Source organism: Aythya fuligula, chromosome 1, assembly GCF_009819795.1.
Source record: "Aythya fuligula isolate bAytFul2 chromosome 1, bAytFul2.pri, whole genome shotgun sequence".
Classification (NCBI taxonomy): domain Eukaryota; kingdom Metazoa; phylum Chordata; class Aves; order Anseriformes; family Anatidae; genus Aythya; species Aythya fuligula.
Window position 1 is genome coordinate 2,017,753 of NC_045559.1, and position 19,440 is coordinate 2,037,192.

The following is a 19,440-nucleotide window of genomic DNA, read 5'->3' on the forward strand; positions in this document are numbered from 1 at the left end:
TTTTCATCTCTCTACACCAGGATCTAGGTAAGTCCTTGCCTCTCCTCTCTCCAGTCATGCCACGGTGTTCTTGAACCACGCAGGCCAGCAAATTCCTTCTTGCACCTTCTCGCGTGCATGGACATGACCCAGGGCTCCGTATTTACAGCCTGTGGTGGTGTGATGGACAAGGTGATGTGCAGTTCAAAGAGGATTCTTTTAAATAATTTACTTTGGAAGAAAACAGACTCCCAAGTTTGAATTTTTCTGTTCTCATGCAATCTGTCATGGCACCCGCCAGCACAGCTGCTTGGTGGGTGGAAAATGTGGACTGCAAAGCTCGAGATCAGCCATGTAAAGATGAAGCAGAGCCTCAGTTTATTAACAATTAAGGACAAAAGGAATCCAAAAAAGTTTGACTCTAGCCCACAGCAGCCCAGTCTGGATTCAGAGCTCCTCAGACATCCCCTCTGTACCTCAAAGGGTCTGAAATCTGTTTTCTAAGTACCAACCAGCCTCTTTTCCATCCTCCCATGTCTGGGTGCAGAACAGGCCGCCTTCTTTGATGCCAAGGCCAGGGAATACATTCCTCATGTGTTACCCCAGGGAATCCCCACATCATCACACCTGGCCATGATGGTGCTCTCCACTGTCACTCGTGCAAATTCCTCAAGGAAAGGAAGGAACTCTTGGAGTTAATGGTTGATACTGGCATAGAACAAACAGGTTCATGAATAAAACGAGACCAGAAGTCAGAAAAAAAAAAAAACACATTAACAACTAGAACTAATGTGTTCTGCTTTTAACGTGGAGGTTGAGAAGCTTCTTGTCCAGTTGGCCCGTGGTAGCTGGGGATTAGGCTGAGTGATTCAGAAGACCAGTTCCATAATGCTGCAACCTCAAAGGACACCATATGACTTTGGACCCAGAACAGAGTCTTTCAAATATCACAAAAGTAATATCTTAAAGGAATAAAGCACCAGAGCCTTTGAGGAGTCTTTAAATATCCTTTATTTCAGAAGTTTCAAGACTGATGCAGAAGCAGTTAAACAGCTGAGAGAGAACCTATTTCAGGACACGAAACCCAGCTGGGCTGACTATTTACCTGCCAAATACAAGTGCAGATCTACCCTCCTCCTGCCCCTGCTGACCATTAGCACTGGGCTAATGTCCTTCCAGTGCATCAAATGGCGACTACAAAATATCTTCTGAGCTAAGCATGCTCAAAAGATACATTCAGAAAAAAGAGAATTAAGTTCTGCTGTTGCCTTCTATTGGCAATTTGCTCCCACATCCACCACCATCCAGTGCAGTATGAGCTGCAGGAACTGATGCCATCTGGCTCCGTGATAATGGAAAAGTAGAAGTGGAAACAAATGGTCCCATGTCACCTCCCACTGCAAGAACTGGCTTATTACTACCCGGAGGAATAAGCAACTAGATCTCTTTGCAGTGGGAAGAGCAGAAAACTAAACACATCTACGACTGTCACTTAGTACTGGCAGAGCTGAAATAGGCTTCCCATGTGGTGACAGTGGTGGAACAGCTTCGAAGTCACCAAGATCCCACGTTATCAACAGGTCTGCTCCTGATTCTCACAGTGCTGTTTATTTAGTGTGGTCTGAACTTACACCAAAGATTCTGGCCTAACCCAGTGAAATCTCTTTCCCCATTCCCCCGGAGAGAGCAGCTTGCCTTGCGTCCCAAGGCAAAGCAGCAGCGACAGAGCAAAGCCCAGCATCCCACCCACATCTCCGCCAAAAAGCCTCTTCCTCCTGCAGTGCCATCACTCCTGGGAGAAGGCGTTAAGGAAGCACTACGTGATTACACATCGAAACCCCCCGAAGAACCCCAAAACCAAATTTCAAATGGCATTTCCCTTCTCGCTAGCAGGCTGCCACCCAGAAGATTCACGCTTTTGCCACCGATTTTAACAGAAACACAGAAATTTGGCCCTGCAACCTGACAGCCCCCGCTGCTCACTGAAGGCGAGCGACCGAGCAGGTTAAACAGTGGTGATTTTCTTGTCCTTGGTGGCCTGTTTGATAGCAGCTTGCTCACAGATGATCTCCTTCAGCCTCTGCAGCCTCATATTCTGCGTGGTTTGGTCTCCCACACCCGTCTGGCTCCGGTGCAGTAAGTTCAGGGCGTAGATGTACTCCAGCTCTGTGTACTTCACGCCTTGATCCACCACCAGGTTCAAGAGCTCGTCTGCTGTGTTGTAGAGCATCTCGTAATACTGCCTGGAAAGCAAGCAAACAAAAAAAAAAACACCCCGGTGAGTACTGAGGCTCGATGTTCACGAAAACCATCTGTAGGATGGCAGAATCCTGTAGGGTATTTCTGTGGCACACCATCAGCTCTTACTTTTTATTCAGTGGTGCCATGAGCAGAGAAGGCATCGCCAGGTGTACAAAGGAAGCCCAAAGATGATGCTGTTGAACACCAGGAGAGGCCAAGCGTGCAGGTACATGCACGGGGGAGCCCATCTCCCACTCTCCCTGCTTCCTACATCCTTCCATCTAAAGCACAAAGTATGGGAAGTGCACGGCAGAGCCTAGGATAAGGTCAGGGATTAGGGGAAGCTTCTCCCCTACAGCTCCAATGCACTAAGCTCCAGCAAGCGGTGATGCTTGGCTGAAGTTTAGGTCTATTTGGGGTTTCAAATCCAAAAAAAAGTGGTGTATGGATGGCAAGTACCCCTGTTCCTAGAGGAGCTGGCTAACTGCATACCTTAATACTGGTGTTACAGACTCTTGTGAAGAAACAAGGGTCTGAAAAGCTCAAGGAAGAACTGAAAAGATTCCTTTCTTGCACCACATGGCAGCAAGGACTGTTTCAACCAAATCCTGTCACTTCCAGCACCTCCACGACTGCCCCCTGCTTCTGTAGGAGGACAGGGCCAGGCTGCAGGCTAATCCTTAGATCTGGGTGGAATAAATTATTTAAAACCCAAGAGTAGGGGCTCCAGGAGAAGTGATCACCTCCTTCCCTTTCTCTGCTCTTTGCCTGCATTAAAATAAAAAGGATAAGAAACAAATAAAAACTAGCTTTTGGGGATGAATAAGAAACAGAAAAATCAATCAGGCTGTTAGCTCTGTGCAGCTGAGATGCAGGCTGTGAAACTCCTGGTGCTGAAGGAGGGCCAGGTCATCAGAAGGCATTTTTGCAGAAGGCATTTGGGTAATCCCGACAACCACAACCTCATCAGGTTTGGGTCACACCGAGTCACACTTCCTCAGCTACTGCTTTCGGATCCCAAAACCCGGCAGCTCCAAGCATCAGTGGGGTGGTGGGTGACAGGGACACCAGTCTGGCTAACCCCGGCACTGCAATAACTTCCCTCCCAGCCAGAAAACACAGCTCATTCCTCAACTAAAACAGCTCCTGTTACAGGCAGGGACAGGCAAAACCCCGTGGGTCAGTGGTCTAAGGACGGGTCTGCTGCGTTTTCACTTCAGTTCCTCCCTTGGGTCGTAGTCCCATAACCTTTATGCTTGAATTCAGCACAGTAAATGAGTTGTATTTGGGATGCTGAAGGAACTAAGAGCCCAAATTTGCCTGGTGGCTGCCTACCACTGGGTTCTGCAGCGTCCTGGCACCCCAATGCATGCCCAGGAGCCGCCGTTAGCCTCAACGGGCTAAAAAGATCAAGGTTTTTATAAAGCTGCTTCAATGCACAGGCAGGAATCGAATATAAGGTTATCTTGGAGGCTATTGGCAATATCTCAAGCACGGTTATACACAACACAGAGAGAAACCAGCTGCCAGAGCTGTGACTTAGGGAACATCAATCACCTTGAGAGAATTGATGCTGAGCAGATGTGAAACGAGGTTTTACTGTTACCAGCTCTGGCTGGATTTTCAAAAAATGACAGGGTGTATCTTGGCCGGGGCATATCTCCCTCTGAGAGGTGGCAAGGCTCTGCTCGAAGCCCAGGACTCGGCCTTCCGAGGTGAGAAACCACCTCAAAAGAAGGAGCAAGAACACATCCCTCCTGCTACCACCTAACCCCAAGCATATTCTCAGAGGTGCATGAGCTGCTGTACCCAAAATGTTCCTAATTATTTCCCCATGAGGCAAATATTAAACTCGGAAGACGTCAAACAACACCACAACTACACAGGGAGGAAATCTGAGGTTGGGGCTGTGCTACCAGTTTTGCCTCTGATGTGCTGAAGTTTCCAGTTCCTACAAGGGAAGCGTCCTTCAGAAAGCCTCCCAGAACATTTCCACCCCTGTGTGGACTCAGTATTTTGGTTTTCCCTCGAGTGGGGAACCACAAGGGAGAAGAAACGACCTGCCCACAGCCCCTCTGGTCATCTCTCCATCTGACCCTGTGTCTCTACTGCTAAATAACACCATGGCCCTGGTTCTTCAGGCTGTGGGATGGCCAAGTGTAGGACTGGTCAAGACATCAGTGGGCATTTGGGTGCCCAACACCACTTCACATCCCTCTCCTGGGGGGTTAAAGCCAAACATCAGCCAAGCTCAAGCAGTGCAGGTCTGTCATCCCCCCACCGTCCTTACGGCTGCCTTTCCGCTAGCCTGTCCCAAATCCTGGCTCACTGCATCATCCTGCACCTCATAAATGCAGGATTCATCTGTCACTCGGTTCAGGATCAGATTATTTTTTAATTAAAAATTTCCTGCAAAATAATACAGAAAAAAAAAAAAAGACGAGTGAGCAAGACGGGACGAGCGAGCAAAAGGTATGCATTTTTAATTGGGTGCAATTAAAAACCTGCCGCTTTGGCATGGCATCGCCTTCGGCCAAACCCTATTTGCATGAGTAATTATTCACTCCATTACGAAGTCTGCTCAACTTTGCCTCCCTTGTCTTTGAAAGTATTAATAAATATTGATCAGACACACTCCTGTTTGCCTTTGCCCAAGCAGCTCTGATGGACTCATCTTCTGATGTTATCAAATAATGAAATATGAAAGAGTGAGTGGGATGAGCCTCTTGTTCTGTGATTTTTTATTTAGGCTCTTCATTTTGCTTTCAGAAGTGTATTTGTCCCTGGCATTATAAATGCTCTTTTGATTATCGAGAAGAGGTTGTGAAAAGCAAGTTAGTAAGGGACGGGGGAAATAAATGGACAGGTGAGGGAGATGTCTGTGCACTGCAATGCTGGCAGATTGCTTTGGGTTCTAAAGTTGAGATTTAAAACCAGGGAGAAGAATTAATATTTATCAAAAGTTGATTTTACCATCTGACAAATGGCTTAATAAATAATAGCAGATTAGCAGAGCTAATCTAAAAAAAATATTAGCTTTCCAAGCCTTCGGTTGGCTTCCATGTGAGCACAGCTCAGCACATGTAAGCTGATTTATCCTAACCAGATCACCTGGGCAGTGAGATCCACTCAGCCTCAACACAGGCTTTGGTTCTTTAGGTGGGTAAATACCTGGCCAAACCCTCCCTATAACCACCCTTGGGGTTGATGGCCGTGTTTCGAGCAGGTGAAGAGTAAAGGACAGTCTACGGTGTCCAAAAATGAAGAGGAAATGATGCCTCCACCAGGAAAATCCCCACTAGCCTGCTCATACAGGGTGATCAACCAGTTTTGACTGCCTGCATGACAAAGATTTATTTTAATTAATTAGTTTATTTTTTAAATCCATCCTTTCAATGCTCCTCCCTGTCCCTATCTCATGTCCCAGCAGCCCACCAGCCTAGCCACCAACCTGTTCATCTGTCTGACAGCAACGAGATCGGGTCCAAAGTTTCTGAACCACCCTTTGAATTCTCTTCGTGCCTTTTTGAAACACTGAGCTAAGAGCAAGTAATGCCTAATCCAAAGCCCAAATACAACTGTCCTCTTTCTGCTGACTACAGCAGGCTCAGAAGATCTACCACCACGCGAACAACATCATCCTACTAACAGCAAATAAATGAGGCAAATAAACGAGGCCAAACATCACAGGTGGAAATGGTTCCCAGGCCAAGGAAAAAACCACCCATGGGCATATCAAAAGTGTTGAAGCCAATTAACACCACCTTTTTTATTTTTTTACACCAGTTATAAAACAAAACGTCGTTGCCAAAAACGAATCCATTTTGCAAGGATGCGTTTTTCGTATGTAGGTATCAAAAAAGATGGTTTCTTGAGCGCTATTGTTGGAGAAAGAGAAGAAAAATAAAGAAGCTCTCTCATTTAGAAAAAAAATCTCTGAAAAGGCAATCAGGACGAGACCAGCTCCTCTGAGGGCTATTAATACCATTCTCCATTTAAATGCTAATGTTAACCTATAACCCAAGGCCTGCACACAGAAAAGTTTTCAAAAGATGTCCAGGTGAATTCAAAATTAAATTCTGATTTCCCTGCGAATGACTTGATCTCGTCTTAAGAGAGGGACCTTCAGATGAACAGTGTGATGTTTCAGAATAAAGAGTCTGACTTTAATTATTCATTCATTATATAGCTGGGTGCCCATTCCGTAATGATGCAGACAGAAAAGAGATTCACGAGGTGAGAACTTAGATCTGGGTGCCGATTTACCCAAAAAGAATAAAAAAAAAAGTATTCTTACTTTCTTTACCTCCCACACTTTTGGGGGATTAGGGAGTCACTTCTACAATGTTCTAATAAGAACTTCAATAAGAAAGTAAAAAAGGTTAAGTATGAAGCACTTACAGACTAAATCTAGGCAAAAAAATGCAAGAGAGAACAATGAATGTGCACCTGAAGAGGAAAAAAGACCAAAGCTGCAGTTTAAAGTCACTGAATTTTGGTACAGGCAGAGCTTGGTGGAACCACCCCATTTAAATACACGGAGGAGGTGAGTGAGTGCAGAAAGGGACGCTGCAGAAATGAGGTACCTTCAGTTTGTGTAATAGAGAAGAAATCGATTTCCAGCACTTATTGAATGAGAAGAGATGCCCACGGGGCTCTTCTGTCTGCGGAGCACGAGACGTCAAGGTGGGAACGGGAAAGAGCTGAGGATGGAGCTGAGGGGTACTTGTTCCCGGAGATGGGATGGGAGTGAGAACCAGTAGCATGTGGGATTTTGCAAAGCAAGTTCCCAAAACTTGAAATTCCAAGCCAAGGGAAATCCCCCTAACCCAGCAATTACTGTAATTCCTACACCTCGTGAAGACTGCAGTGATGTTTGCACACAGTGATCAGCATGTTAAAGCAGGAGTCTCTGGCTCTTTTTCCATCTCAGGAGCTTAAGATACCAAAACAGAAACTGCTGATGGAGATACCTGCCACATCATACAGCCACTCTAACCACTGCCTGCCTTAAATCATGTCCTTCGAGTCCTGTACGCAGTCACAGCCCTAAAACATATGATGGAATATCATTACCCTCAGGACACTATTCCACCAGGGAATATACACCCTGATCATCATTTTTTTTAAGATTTCTTTCGTGATTTTTAATTAACCTGGACCAGTTCTCAGGACAACAGTCGTATGGTCCATTTTCTGCCTGCTGAAGAACCCAAAGCACTAAGGGGGACTTCACATGGTTTAGGTATCAAGAAACGGGGACCTCTCCTCTCAGCTTCGGGTGGGATGAGTTATGGCCAAGAAGCACCTATTGGTCTCCATGGACTGGAGAGAAAGCCTAAAACGAGGCTAGACCAGCCCAAAACGTCTGTGTGCAGCTATGATCTACACCTTCTCCAGGTGGCCTGGGGACAACCTCGTTCACAGCCTCTCAGAAGGCCACCAGCAGATGCCCTCTGACCACACGGCACAATTTGGGGCAGGAGTAGGCGGCCGTGAGCTGTGTTCCTGCAGCACGAGAGCCTCAAGAACATTAAAAGCACTTAAAAAGCTAAAATATGCAAGACTTGAAATGGTTTGCAAAAGAAAAGAAAACACGAGAGGAAGAAATAAAAGTGAATTTATACCTTAATGGTGCTCCACGCTTCTGCAAATTGCAGCCCTTAATAAACCCACAAATCAAGGCTGTGAGGTAAGGATCGTTGCAGCTTTTTTTTTTTTGTTGTCTACAGCCAGAAAATCCAAGATAAAAATGAAATAATTTGTCCAAAGCAGAAAGCAGTGGCAGAGGTGGTAAGCCCTCGCACCTTGAGCAGTCCTGTGCCCTCCTTGGGATTTCAGGGCATAAAAACCTGAACAGGGTACAGAGCCAGGCATCAAAAGGCGCTTTATTTATTAAGGAGGGTAAAAAAGTGGAGTCTTAATTGAAGACAACCAAATTACACACACCAATTACTTTCCTTTTTAAAAATAAAACTACCCAGACAGTGTACAAAGCACCAAAACCAAATCCTCTCACCTAGGTGTTGGCCTTTATACGGGCTAAGCAGCTTTGTTTTAACATCTGTTTTTCAAAATCACCCCCCTCTGGGTGCTCTCTGCAGCTCTGTGTCACTGAAGCACTTGGTTTTCTCCCTGCTCCATGCCCTTATGTAAAATACAGATGAAAAAACACCTGCAAGCCTTGAGATGATCAGGAAAGGAACAGGTAAGATGCGCACAGAACATAACTGCTCTTCCAAAAGATCTCCCCTTTACCCTCTCCTCCTTTTTCCCCCTATCTCCTGCCTGGCTCTGCCTTATCTGACAGCTTTGTTCTTGGCATTTCCTCATTTTTCTTTTCCCTTCTTCCCCCAGTTGATCACTCGTGCCTGGGACCAGCGTGCCCTGCTGGGGATCTCCACGCAGCAGACGGCGTCACCACGAGGGGAACACGTGCCCGGATATTTCACAAACCATCCCCTGCAAGGCAGCAACCACCCCTGCCCTGCGCGGCGACACGCGGTAATTACACGGCTTTTCAAAGGAAGGATAAATCCATTAAAGCCCATTAAGTATTTTTTTTTTTTTTCAGGCACGACGTCTGAGCCACTCCTCGTAGCTCCATGCTGGCTGATGCTCCGAAGGACGGAATTTCTCCCTCTCCAAATGGGACTTTATAGGGTATTAAACAAGCACCCTCAGCACTTATCTAAATCTTTAATTAGTTCTATAATATACTGATGATATCAAGGCTAATTAAATTTATACAGATAAAGAGCAATGAAATTCTAACCAAGTGAGCTGGAAAGTACATATTAAATAGTAAATTTAATGGTTCAAGCAGATAAATGCAATTTTAAATAAAAAAAATTAAATTCAATTTGCATGTTGTATTAAAATTGATTTTGAGTGTGCAAATGATTGGAAAAAATCTTTTTAATATATCAGTAAAAATGCTAATCCATTCTGTTTAAATATCAGTTATTAATGCCAGCATTTGCAAATAAGCCGCACGCATTTGCATTTTTACTGCACGTAGTAAAGAGAAAAAAAATTATCTATACCATATGCCAGTTTATAAAGAATATTAAGCAATTTTTCCCCTTGCCTCATGCATAAATGAGAGGAGATGTGGAAATGAATGTAGCCCTAAAGAAGAGAGAGTCAGCAGTTCGATGGAAAGTACTGCAAAGATTGCTCCAGTCAGCAAAAAATAATACAATTTTAGCTATCCTTTGGGAACAACATTTACTGTGGCAAAAAAAAAAAAAAACACCCAACAGCCTTATTTAGGATCAAGTGGCTTGGAACTAGATAAAAAAAGCCCGGTGCTGTAATCGAGGAGGTGTTTAGTGGTGCGTGTTTGCTGATTTTGAATAAAAACGGGAATGCTCACGATGGGTGAAGGACACATCCGACGGGATCTGCTTGCTGACAGAGAACAGGATGCAACACGTGAATTGTGATAGGAAAGTCCGAGGTCCATCACGCTGGAGTCCACCTGTAGTAGGCTGGGGTTGACCCTTGGTGCTTGGAGGAGGTTTGAACGGCTCGCTGAGGTCAGGCAAATTGCCAATAATTCTTGAAAACTCCGATTTATGATTATTTTTTTTACTGACTACCTTTATTCATTTGGTTTGAATGCTGCAGTGGCGTCAATAATTAGGGAAGCCAGCTTTTGTGGCCAAGCTGACATCAATAAGTACGTCACCATTTGTTGACTGTGTTGACCGTGCTGCTGGTTCTCATGGAAGAGCCCTTGCCTCATGGCACTATTGCTTCTTCTTCTTCTCCTTCACCTTGCACCATCCTAAAAACTTCTGAGGCTGGGGATGTATCCTACGGCTTTCCACTTGCTCAACGCTGGATGCAGATCTACCCGAATCAGGAAGAAAACAAAACGGTGCAGCAGCCTCAAACCCTACGCGCTGGCTCATCAGTGAGGGATTACCACCACCACCACCACTCAAGGGGATTGACAGCAATGATTTCCCACCTATGAATGGGCAAGGAACGGAGGGAAGCCAATTCGTTCTACAGTAAAATATGTAGTTATATTGGGTTAAGTGCACTATGGAGGTCGGTTATTAGAGAGAAACCAGGCAGCCAGCATGGGTTTGGTGCCAACTTTTTAGAGGGCCAGAAGCTGGGGACTTCAACAGAGACCTGTGTGGCTCCTGGATGAAGGAATTAACACTTAAGACCTTCAACGTTCTTCTCCAGGACTTCTCTGTTGGCCACTGGCCACATAAAACTTTTGTCACACCTAACACACACCTCCATAAATAATTATGGAGGCCAGGCCTCCATAATTATGATGCCTGGAAACCTTCAGCTTTGCTGGCTAGATGTAATTACATCTACTGCTACTCATTTGCTCTTGCCACAAAACTTTTGGTTTAAATTGCTTCTCCCTCTCTAATATATCTAGGGCAAAAGACACACTTAGGGAGGGAAGCCATAGTCTCTCCAAGGTATTGCTGCAGTAGGCAAAGCAAGAAGGCCACCTTGAATTGCTCCTTTTGAACTCTCCTGCTCCTGAAGGCAAGAACTCAGGAACTTTAGCCTAAGTCAGCATCGATGCTGCTGTGTGCAGTACAACTGTGGCCTCTTCTATCCATTCTTCATGTAATTTCACCTCCCATGATCTCAACTTTTTGAGTCAACACGAACTTGGCTGCAAACCCAAGACTCCATGGCAATATGACCGTGGCTCCAGGGAAACAAAATTGGTCCCCGAAAAGTGAGGAGAGAACCCCAGCACTGCTTCTAAATGGATGGAGTGGTCCCAGCCCCACAAAACCAAGGAAGTCGCTCTGAAGCATTAATTTTATCTCATTTACAAAAGTGCTTCTCACTGTACAAAATCTCCCTGTTATCAAAATAATTCTGCTGTGAGGACCGAACCTCTGTTTTTTCTATATTAACTCATTAACCTTCTCTTTCAATTCCCATTTGTACATCTCAAAGCACTTTAGAAACACCACATACGGAGCTTCTCTGTTTTCTCAAAAGGCTGCTTTACAGTTAAAAAAAATGAAGGTTTGTTGAGATTAAGGGCTAGGTTGAAGTCTTTGTAGGCTTTGAAGGTTGAGTACTGCCCAGGAAAGGCCATCCCCATGCTGTAACCTCCCAGGGCCAGCTTCCCAATGGGTCCTGACCTCTGAACCCAACAAAAAATGCATTTTCCTGATGATGCTCAGAACATTTGCATGCTACCAGTGAAGGGAGAACAAATTCACCCAGTGTGCCAACCAGTCAACAGATTGCAAAAAAATTGCAATCATTTACCAAGTTGCGTTGGGCTTAAGAAAACAACCTGGAAGACGAAGGCACTGAATCTTATTAAAAAAGACGTATTTTACATATTGCTTTTTCATAATACAAGCTGTTCTTCAGGAAAGCTTGCTATTATTTGCACCTCTCTTCTTCTTCTCCTTGTTTTTGCACACATGACAATGTGGAGTACGGATCTGATGGATCTCTTCTGCATGCTCTCGAGGGACTGACTCCAGCTCTGGATGTTAATGCACTCATGCGACGTGAGACGTCATCTGTATTTTTACATCCTGGCCATATTATTTTATCTCAAATCTGGAATACAAATTGTAAAACGCAAAGCAAGCTTTACAGCCTTCAATAAAATCTGAGCAAGGGATTACACACTGCAGATCATTTCCTGAAAGTGATGCATGGCCGTGTGTGCTGACATCAGAAGTGTAGGTTCAAACCCAGCGGTCTGGATGTAATTATTTTAATACCTTCTCAAAATACGAGAACTGAGGCTTTCAGTCCGTAACCGAGCGTATAGATTTCTCTTGGCTACCAAGCCCAGGTTCATTACAGGACAGATTTAATTGCTACATCAGAGTTTGTGTGTTGATATTCTGCATCTGATGTGTGAAAGTTCAGGGACGCCAATCAGGCGCAGTGCAGATGCCACTCTGCAAAATGTTCTCAGACAGTCTCCATCTGTCAGATACGGTAATAGTTGCGCTCAATCAATAATTCACCTCCTTAACTCCATGTTTCCTGCATTTGAGTCACAATTTTTAATGTCAGCCTCACCAGAGGGACTACCTCATATAGACAGGGTCTGCCTGACCTGAGTTCCCCGCTCGGACTGAGTTTCGTGCCCTGCAGCCCATCCCCTTCTGCAGCTGAAGAATCACCTTGGTTTGCTCCATACTTTCCTGATCTAGCTGCAAAAGTCACAGCTTGCATTTGAGGGCAGCATTCCTGTCTCATAGGATGGAAGCCAGAGGGTATTTATGGCAATCACACCTTCGTATTCAAAATCCAACTCAGAGGGACCACATCATTTCCAGGAAAGCTCATGGTGAAAGGCACCGGGGTGGCTGAACACCAAAGGTAGGATGCTTCTGCATGTGCTTGGAGACAGAAGAATTCGGCAAAAGGACATCATGTAGCTGCTTCTCCATAGTAAAAACCTTGTCTCCACATCAGGCAAGTTGCTCCATGCAGCCTGTAAGAAGATGGGTAAAGGGACCAGGAGCTGGGCTTGCCACTGGTCTCCTCTCGGCGAGGTTGGGGCTTCTTTGCCTACTCATCAGTGGTCCCTTGCTCTAGAGGAAGGCAGTACAGTAGGAAATCAGCTGGAGGTGAGCACATTCTCTAGCATGAGGGCAAATTCCACACTCATCATCAGTGCTTCAGCACCATTGAGTGAGGAAGGCTCCCAGGTGCCTCCGTTAGACAAGTGCAGGGACGGTTCCTGCAGGCCACATCGTGGTCCACCACAAGTCCATGTCCTGGTGTCCCACCTCTAGCTATGGCCAACAGTGAGGAGCAGGTCAATGAAATTCCTCTAGACCTTCCTCCCAGTCACTGGGGACTTGCTGAGCCAAAAAGATGCCTCCAGGACACCCTGAGAAGTGCTCTGACCTCCATGGGTACATGCCACATGTCCTGGGGCTCCTGGCCATGGAGAGCTTTCCATTCATAACCTAAGCTTTGCTATACGGGTTCTACACTGCACACCACTGCCCAGATGTCTTGCTCTGCCCTAACCCTATTACCATGCCATGGCTTGACCCTGTCACACCCCTCAGATGTGCTCTTTTTGTCCTTTGCTCATTTTCCCTCTTCCTCCCTACATTTTAGCAGGAACTGGCCCCATGCCATTGCTACTCCCTGCCCCTCTGTCCTCACTCCTGCCCTCAGCCATGACCTTGACCTCCACCCTTTCCACAACTGGCCCCATCCCAGCCCGTCCTCTATCAGCCAGCTCATCCACATTTTGAGTTAAATATTTCTGATTCCTGGGTGCCTCTGCACCAGCAGGTTGCTTTGCTCCACTGCCCAGCTAAACCTAATTAAGAGAAGGGCCTCGAAAAAAAGGACACGGCTTCAGTGCATGGAAAAAGGATGAGTGGTAACTCTTAAAAACCTGTCGCCCGGCGCCAATATCTGTTGCTTCTGAGCAGATTACTGGGTATGAAACACTGCAGTGTCTAATGAGAGCTGACTGACAGGGTAAACCAATCTGCTACTTAAGGACTTGCGTGTGTCTCTCTATCTGTGGGGCTTGTGCTAGAAAGAAGCAGCCTACTGTGAAAAAGGCAGGACATTTTTCTAATTGCTTCCATTTGCAGGCTGGAGCTAGGCAATAGAGATGCATTTCAAGCTGACAATCCAATATTTACCTTTATTTCAGCTGCAGACAAATGCCTGGGAAGGTTGTTCTTCACACACTGATGGTTCCTCCTTCCCTTGCCTTTTTTTTTTTTTTTTTTAAATGTCTCACACCAACCTCCCTTCTTAAAATATCTGTCCTTTAACAGCTGGTTGCTGTGCGTTTAAGTGGGAGCTCCTAAAAAGCAAGCAAACCTTCAACATGCAAAGTCGGTGCACAGGCAGAGCAGGGGAGCAGAAAGGAATTTCTAAAAGCTGCTTCTGGAGTAAATAGGAGCTCCAAGCACGATATAAGAGCTCAGATATGGAGTTCGTGTAAGCTCATGGTGGTATCTGGTCCTGCAGGGTGACTCTGAACATTTCTTTAGGCTCAGTCTGGAGTCTGAGGCCAAGTTTTGACCTCAGCTGAATGGTATCAATCATGACAGTCCAAGAGACACCTCAAACCCGAACTACCTCCATGTTACCTGAGCCTTTAGGAAATATAAGACAACTGAAGATTTGTTTGTTAATCCCAATCTGGTTAACAGATTAAAACGAACTGAAATGTCTTTCCTCCTGCCACCCCTTCCAGCTCCCCTTAGGGAAGCTTCAGCAGCTCCTGCATCTCACAGGTGAGCACAGAGCACGTTGCTCCAACGAGAGCAGAAGATCCACCGAGCCCATCGCTAGTGTTGGTGGGCACGACTCTTCGCTGCCATAAAGGAAAAGAAAACTCAGAATCAAGAGTGAAACCCGCTGAGTTCCCTCTTCCCTTCCTCGCTTATCCCCGGGCAGTGATCACTTACAACACAGTAATGATCATAAAAAATAATTAGACTGAATTGCAGTCAAAATAACCTCTGGAATAATTCCAGGTAGAGTCATTTGCACACCCATGGGTGCAAATATATGCTCACGGACACCATGAGAGCAAAAAGAGCCTGGGACCTCCTCTTCTTGAGCTCTGCACCTCACACAACCCCTGAGGTCCCTCTCCATCCCACCTCTGGGCTCAAACCTCTGCTCCCATCTCTCCTGACCTCTGCTGCCCCCCCCCAGATCCCCGAAGGAAAGCTGCAGGCGGTTTTCCATGCCCGCCCCTTCTTTTTATCCCTTCTGCTTGCGTTTTGAATTACAAACCAGCATGTGGTAGCTCTGCAGGAGAGCCGAGCTGCTCCACGGAGGTGACAGCCACGCGCCGCTGAATGACAGCCACCCGCCAACAACGTGCGAGGCAGGACAGGGGACATCGCCAGCAGAAACTGAGAAATGCCGTGGGCCGTAGGAAGGGGGGGATGAGGACGCTGCTTTCCCTTTTGGCACCACTCCGCCCGTGCAAAATTGACTTTTGTCCCTTGAGATCTGAAAATGAGGAGCGGTTTTCCCTTTCCTGGGTCTCTCCTGAGTCCCTTAGGAGAGCCGGGAGATGTGCAGGGGATCGAGTGAAGGAAGGAGGAGAAGATCCTTGGCCTCCAGCAGAAGAAGAGGATTGCTAAGATGTTCCTAAGGCAGATTTAAAGCAAGTGAATAAAGTTGCTATCTGCGCACACAAAACCTCCTTAGCCCCTTTATGGCTAAAGCCAGCGGTGTATCACATGTGTTATGTCCTTTATGTGGACCTCGAAGTGAGCTTTCACAATCAGCTTTGTATTTCTAGGGGACAAGAAGGGCCCTATTAACCTCGGCAGTTGCTGGATGTGGTGATGGGGCTGAGGTTTTGGTCCAGCCCATGAATTTCACGCTTACCAGGGAGCCACGAGCAGGTGGTGAGCGTGCACAGCACCACTGCTGACCCCGTACAACTTGGTTTTGCTCCGAATTTCTGCTGCTGACACCCACACTACCAAATCCTGCACAGTCAAAACAAGACAAAACAAAACAAAACAAAACAAACAAAAAAAAACCAACACCGATGTGTACTCCACAATTTGCAAGAACCACCGCCAAAATGCGGGTGGAGACCAAGACCCGCACCTACAAGAAGTGCTTTCAAAACCTGGTCTGCAAAGAAAATCAACACCTACCCCAGGTGCTCCATGCCCAGCTAAACAAAACTATTCAGCTCCAGCTGGGCAGCCCGAATTTCCTGAACTTAAAGCAACTGCAGTTCTGCAAGCAGCTGGTCAGTGACTATTGTCACGGAGACCAAAGTTACCAAAGGTAAAAAGTAAGAAGCAAAACTTCGAAACAGAAAAATCCTTTCCCTTTAATTACCATTAGCAATGCAGCATGACAGAAAGAGATAAACACACATGCACCTACACAAATAAGAAGCTTGGGAACACGAAGTAATTACTTTGATTTTTTTTTTTTTTTTCCCTCCCAACGACATTCAAAACTTATTAGTCTCAAGAAAGCACATATCAGCAAAAGACTGTCACCTCGGGGATAAATGAGGAATTTGTTTGTAATTCATTTCCAGGGGAATATATCCTGCTGCTGCTAATGCAGAGCGGGAACGCGCTGTGGCCAAGTCTAGGAGCCAAAACCACGTCTTAAAAATGTTTATTTGCATCTTCCTCAGCTTGCGTCCCTGGAAATGTGAACGCAGGCTTTGGCTGGCTGAGAAGTTCACCTCCATCGATTGTTTCCCTAACACACCGAGAGCCAAGCGAAGAAAAGTCAATGAAGCCTCTCTGTTTTTCAGTCCATTTCCAGTTTAGGAAAATTGAATTAATCTCTTTACTCGGAGCAACTCAGACGTCCACGCTCAGGCAATGGAAATCATTACAGAGGCCACTAAAACCTATATCTTTAAAGGTTACAGTGCGAAGATTAAAAGCGCCTCCGGGAAAAAGAGAAATGGCTGAGCAAAATGAAAGCCTCGAGACGAGAGCAGAAAGCCTGGGCAGGGCCGGAGCCTTCCAGCACCCTACTGGTATTTTAGGACGTTTCCTTTGCTCTATGGAATGACAGCAGTGACAAGTGGATATTAGGTGGTTTCACACAACATGGCTTGTTTGGACATTAAGGATGGAGGAACTGCCAAATTCAACCCTCTAACCCCTAGTAGGGGGCTGCTACCTGGTGTAAAATACTACCAAGGGTGCTTACGGATGGATCTGCCCATCTACAAAGTCACCTCCTGACCCTAGACGGCCTCTGAGGAGGTCCTGCATCTCGTTTCAAAGAAAATACATGAACCAACCAAAAAAAAATCACACTCTGAAGGTACCTACATCTCGTTACTTGCTGTGAAGAACCGAGGGCAACCATGAAATTGTCTTTTAATGACGATGTGACTGTGGTGGGCCTCTACTTACAATGGGTCAAGGCACGGATCTGAAAGTTACACTGGGGCTTGAACACTTTTTTGGACTTGAATTTGTGTCCTTTGGGCTGCCATGGCCTCTCTTTCTGCGAAATGCCTGGTGTGTGTTTTAATTGCAAAGCCAGCCCTATCCCTTCCTTGAGGAATTTACGATCCACGCGGCCACCAAAGGAAGGGGAGGGACGTGCTGTCACTACCCGGTGGGTCAGCCACTTTCTTCCCATCTTCACGGGCTCAAGTGCTCTCAAAAATTACTTCAAGACAAACGGGAGAAATGTCATCCCCCAAGAGCCGGGCCCTTCGCTTCCCAACAGCTGGCAAATCACCGTCTTGGAGGTTTTTTTTTTCTAACGTGGAGAAGCAGCAGCAGGCAAGGCATCTCCCAGGCACGCCGAGTGAATAAGAAATGTGCTGCTCAGCAAACTCGAGAACAAAAGTTGTCCGTCCTCAGGCTGGAGGGAGGCCAAATGGCTCAAAGATGGCAAGAGAAGAGCGATGCCTGCTGCGCGAAGACGCCTTTGCTGCTCCTGCCTCATCTCTGCTGCCATCTCGAGCGATTCCCTTACTCGCCCCGATGTCTTACCCTAATGTAAGGTGCAGTTCCATTTTCAGGAACATTATCGTTTCAGAGCATTACAGCTCATTTCCTTCTTTGTTCCCTCTCCTTCACTTGTGCCAGCACAGCTGTTTGCGAGGCCCGCTGTGAACCAGACCGGGGAGCTGATCCTGCCAAAAAAAAGCGGAAAAAAAAAAAAAAAAAAAAGATGCAAAAAGCAAACGATAGCCCTTCTCCCCGGGCTGAATCATTTCCCTGCTCTAATTTAACGCGTCGCATCAGTGCCCGCTGTGCTGACACGACTGAAAAGAGGAGGAGGAGAAGGTGGCATGTGGCGAGGTGTCGGCGTCGTGGGGTCCATGTGCACGCTGTCACGGATTTGCACCGAGCCTTTGGGGCTGGCTGATGCTTTCCTGAAAGTGATGTCAAGAGCTGCTGATCCTTTATTGGTACAGGCTCTGCATTTCACCTGGTTAACAAAATACAACATGTTTTGGAGGGAGTTTTCCAGGTGAGGCAGAAAAAGCCCCAAGGGCTGTGCTGGGAGGAGAATTTCAGGCCGGCACGAGGGGTGTTTGGGTCTGTTCACATCTGATGTCGGTCAGGATGTCCTGGAGGGGATAAATAAAGCCCCTCCAGAAGCTCTCACCCACTTTGGGCTTATTGACCCTGCAGAAAGGAAAAGGGCTGAAAGGACCCATGCGACAGAAGAGAGGCCAGAGCACAGCCCTCATCCAGGTTATCCTAGGAATAAATGCAAAATCTGCAGTCACTAATGAGGAATTGGAAGGAATTTTGAGCCCTCAGACTTCAGAAGAGAGACTTCAACCAGAGAGAGCACAAAGACCTCATCTCCAAATGCATCAAAACATGTCAGGTTTAACAAAGAAGTCTGTTTTGGGGGCAGAGAATCACAGAATCATACAATATTCCAAGCTGGAAGGGACCCACAAGGCCCATCAGTGTAAAACCCTGATGGATGCAAAGCTCAGATCTGAACTACACCAACCTCTGACCCTGGAGAAATCAGGAAGGCACAAGGAGGCTTTTGGGTCCTGGCACTGCCAGGAGATGGGGTACGTGACTGAAAAGAGGTGATTTTCACATCGATGTGGTAAGGAGAAATGCTTGATCCACAGTGGACAGGGACCCATCTGTGATCTCCACTCATGGGCAGTGGGGTGAGCTGCTGGGAGCGCTGCATTTTTCAGCCAGTGCCATCTCCATGAATGTCCATAAAGCTTCTGAGCTGGTCAGGGGAACTTGTCCAGTTCCAGTTTGAGGCCTTTTCCCACACACAAGTGTCTGGGGATGCTCTGCTATGACTGACCAGCTGGACCACACAGCCCCCTGCCCCACATTTTCTCATGTATTTCCCTGGAGGGGAGCAGAGCAGTGACTTGGGGTTCCCCAGATCACTGTCACCCCTTCCAAAACCCCTTCGTGTTTCTGTGGTGAGGAGCTGGGCAGCTCCAGCAGAGGATCACAGAACCACAGAATCTCCTGAGCTGGAAGGGACCCATAAGGATTGAGTCCAACATCCTAAAGGATGTGGCCTTATCATAGCTTCCAGAGGCTGTGTAGGGTCAAAGAAACCAAAATCCCGTGAATTTTTGAGCAGGCACCTTACCGTAACCGTCCTGTACTGCAGAGAGCAGTCAGAAACCCCAAAAAGCACCTCTATAAAACGTGAAGGCATAAATTGACGCCCTCCTAAAACCCCCAGCAGCTGCAGATTGAACTGGAAATGAAACCACACAGATGGGTGGGTTCT

At 46.5% G+C, this 19,440-nt stretch overlaps 1 protein-coding gene across 1 annotated transcript in view; it reads right to left on the reverse strand.

Moving 5' to 3' along the window:
• Positions 1-982: 982 nt before the first annotated feature.
• The window catches only part of EXOC4 (exocyst complex component 4), a 368,415-nt gene continuing 349,957 nt past the window's right edge, over positions 983-19,440 (reverse strand). The window contains exon 18 of the mRNA XM_032185122.1: positions 983-2,222. Coding sequence (XP_032041013.1) covers positions 1,985-2,222 — 238 coding nt within the window. The 3' untranslated portion in view covers positions 983-1,984. The remainder of the gene's footprint in view (positions 2,223-19,440) is intronic.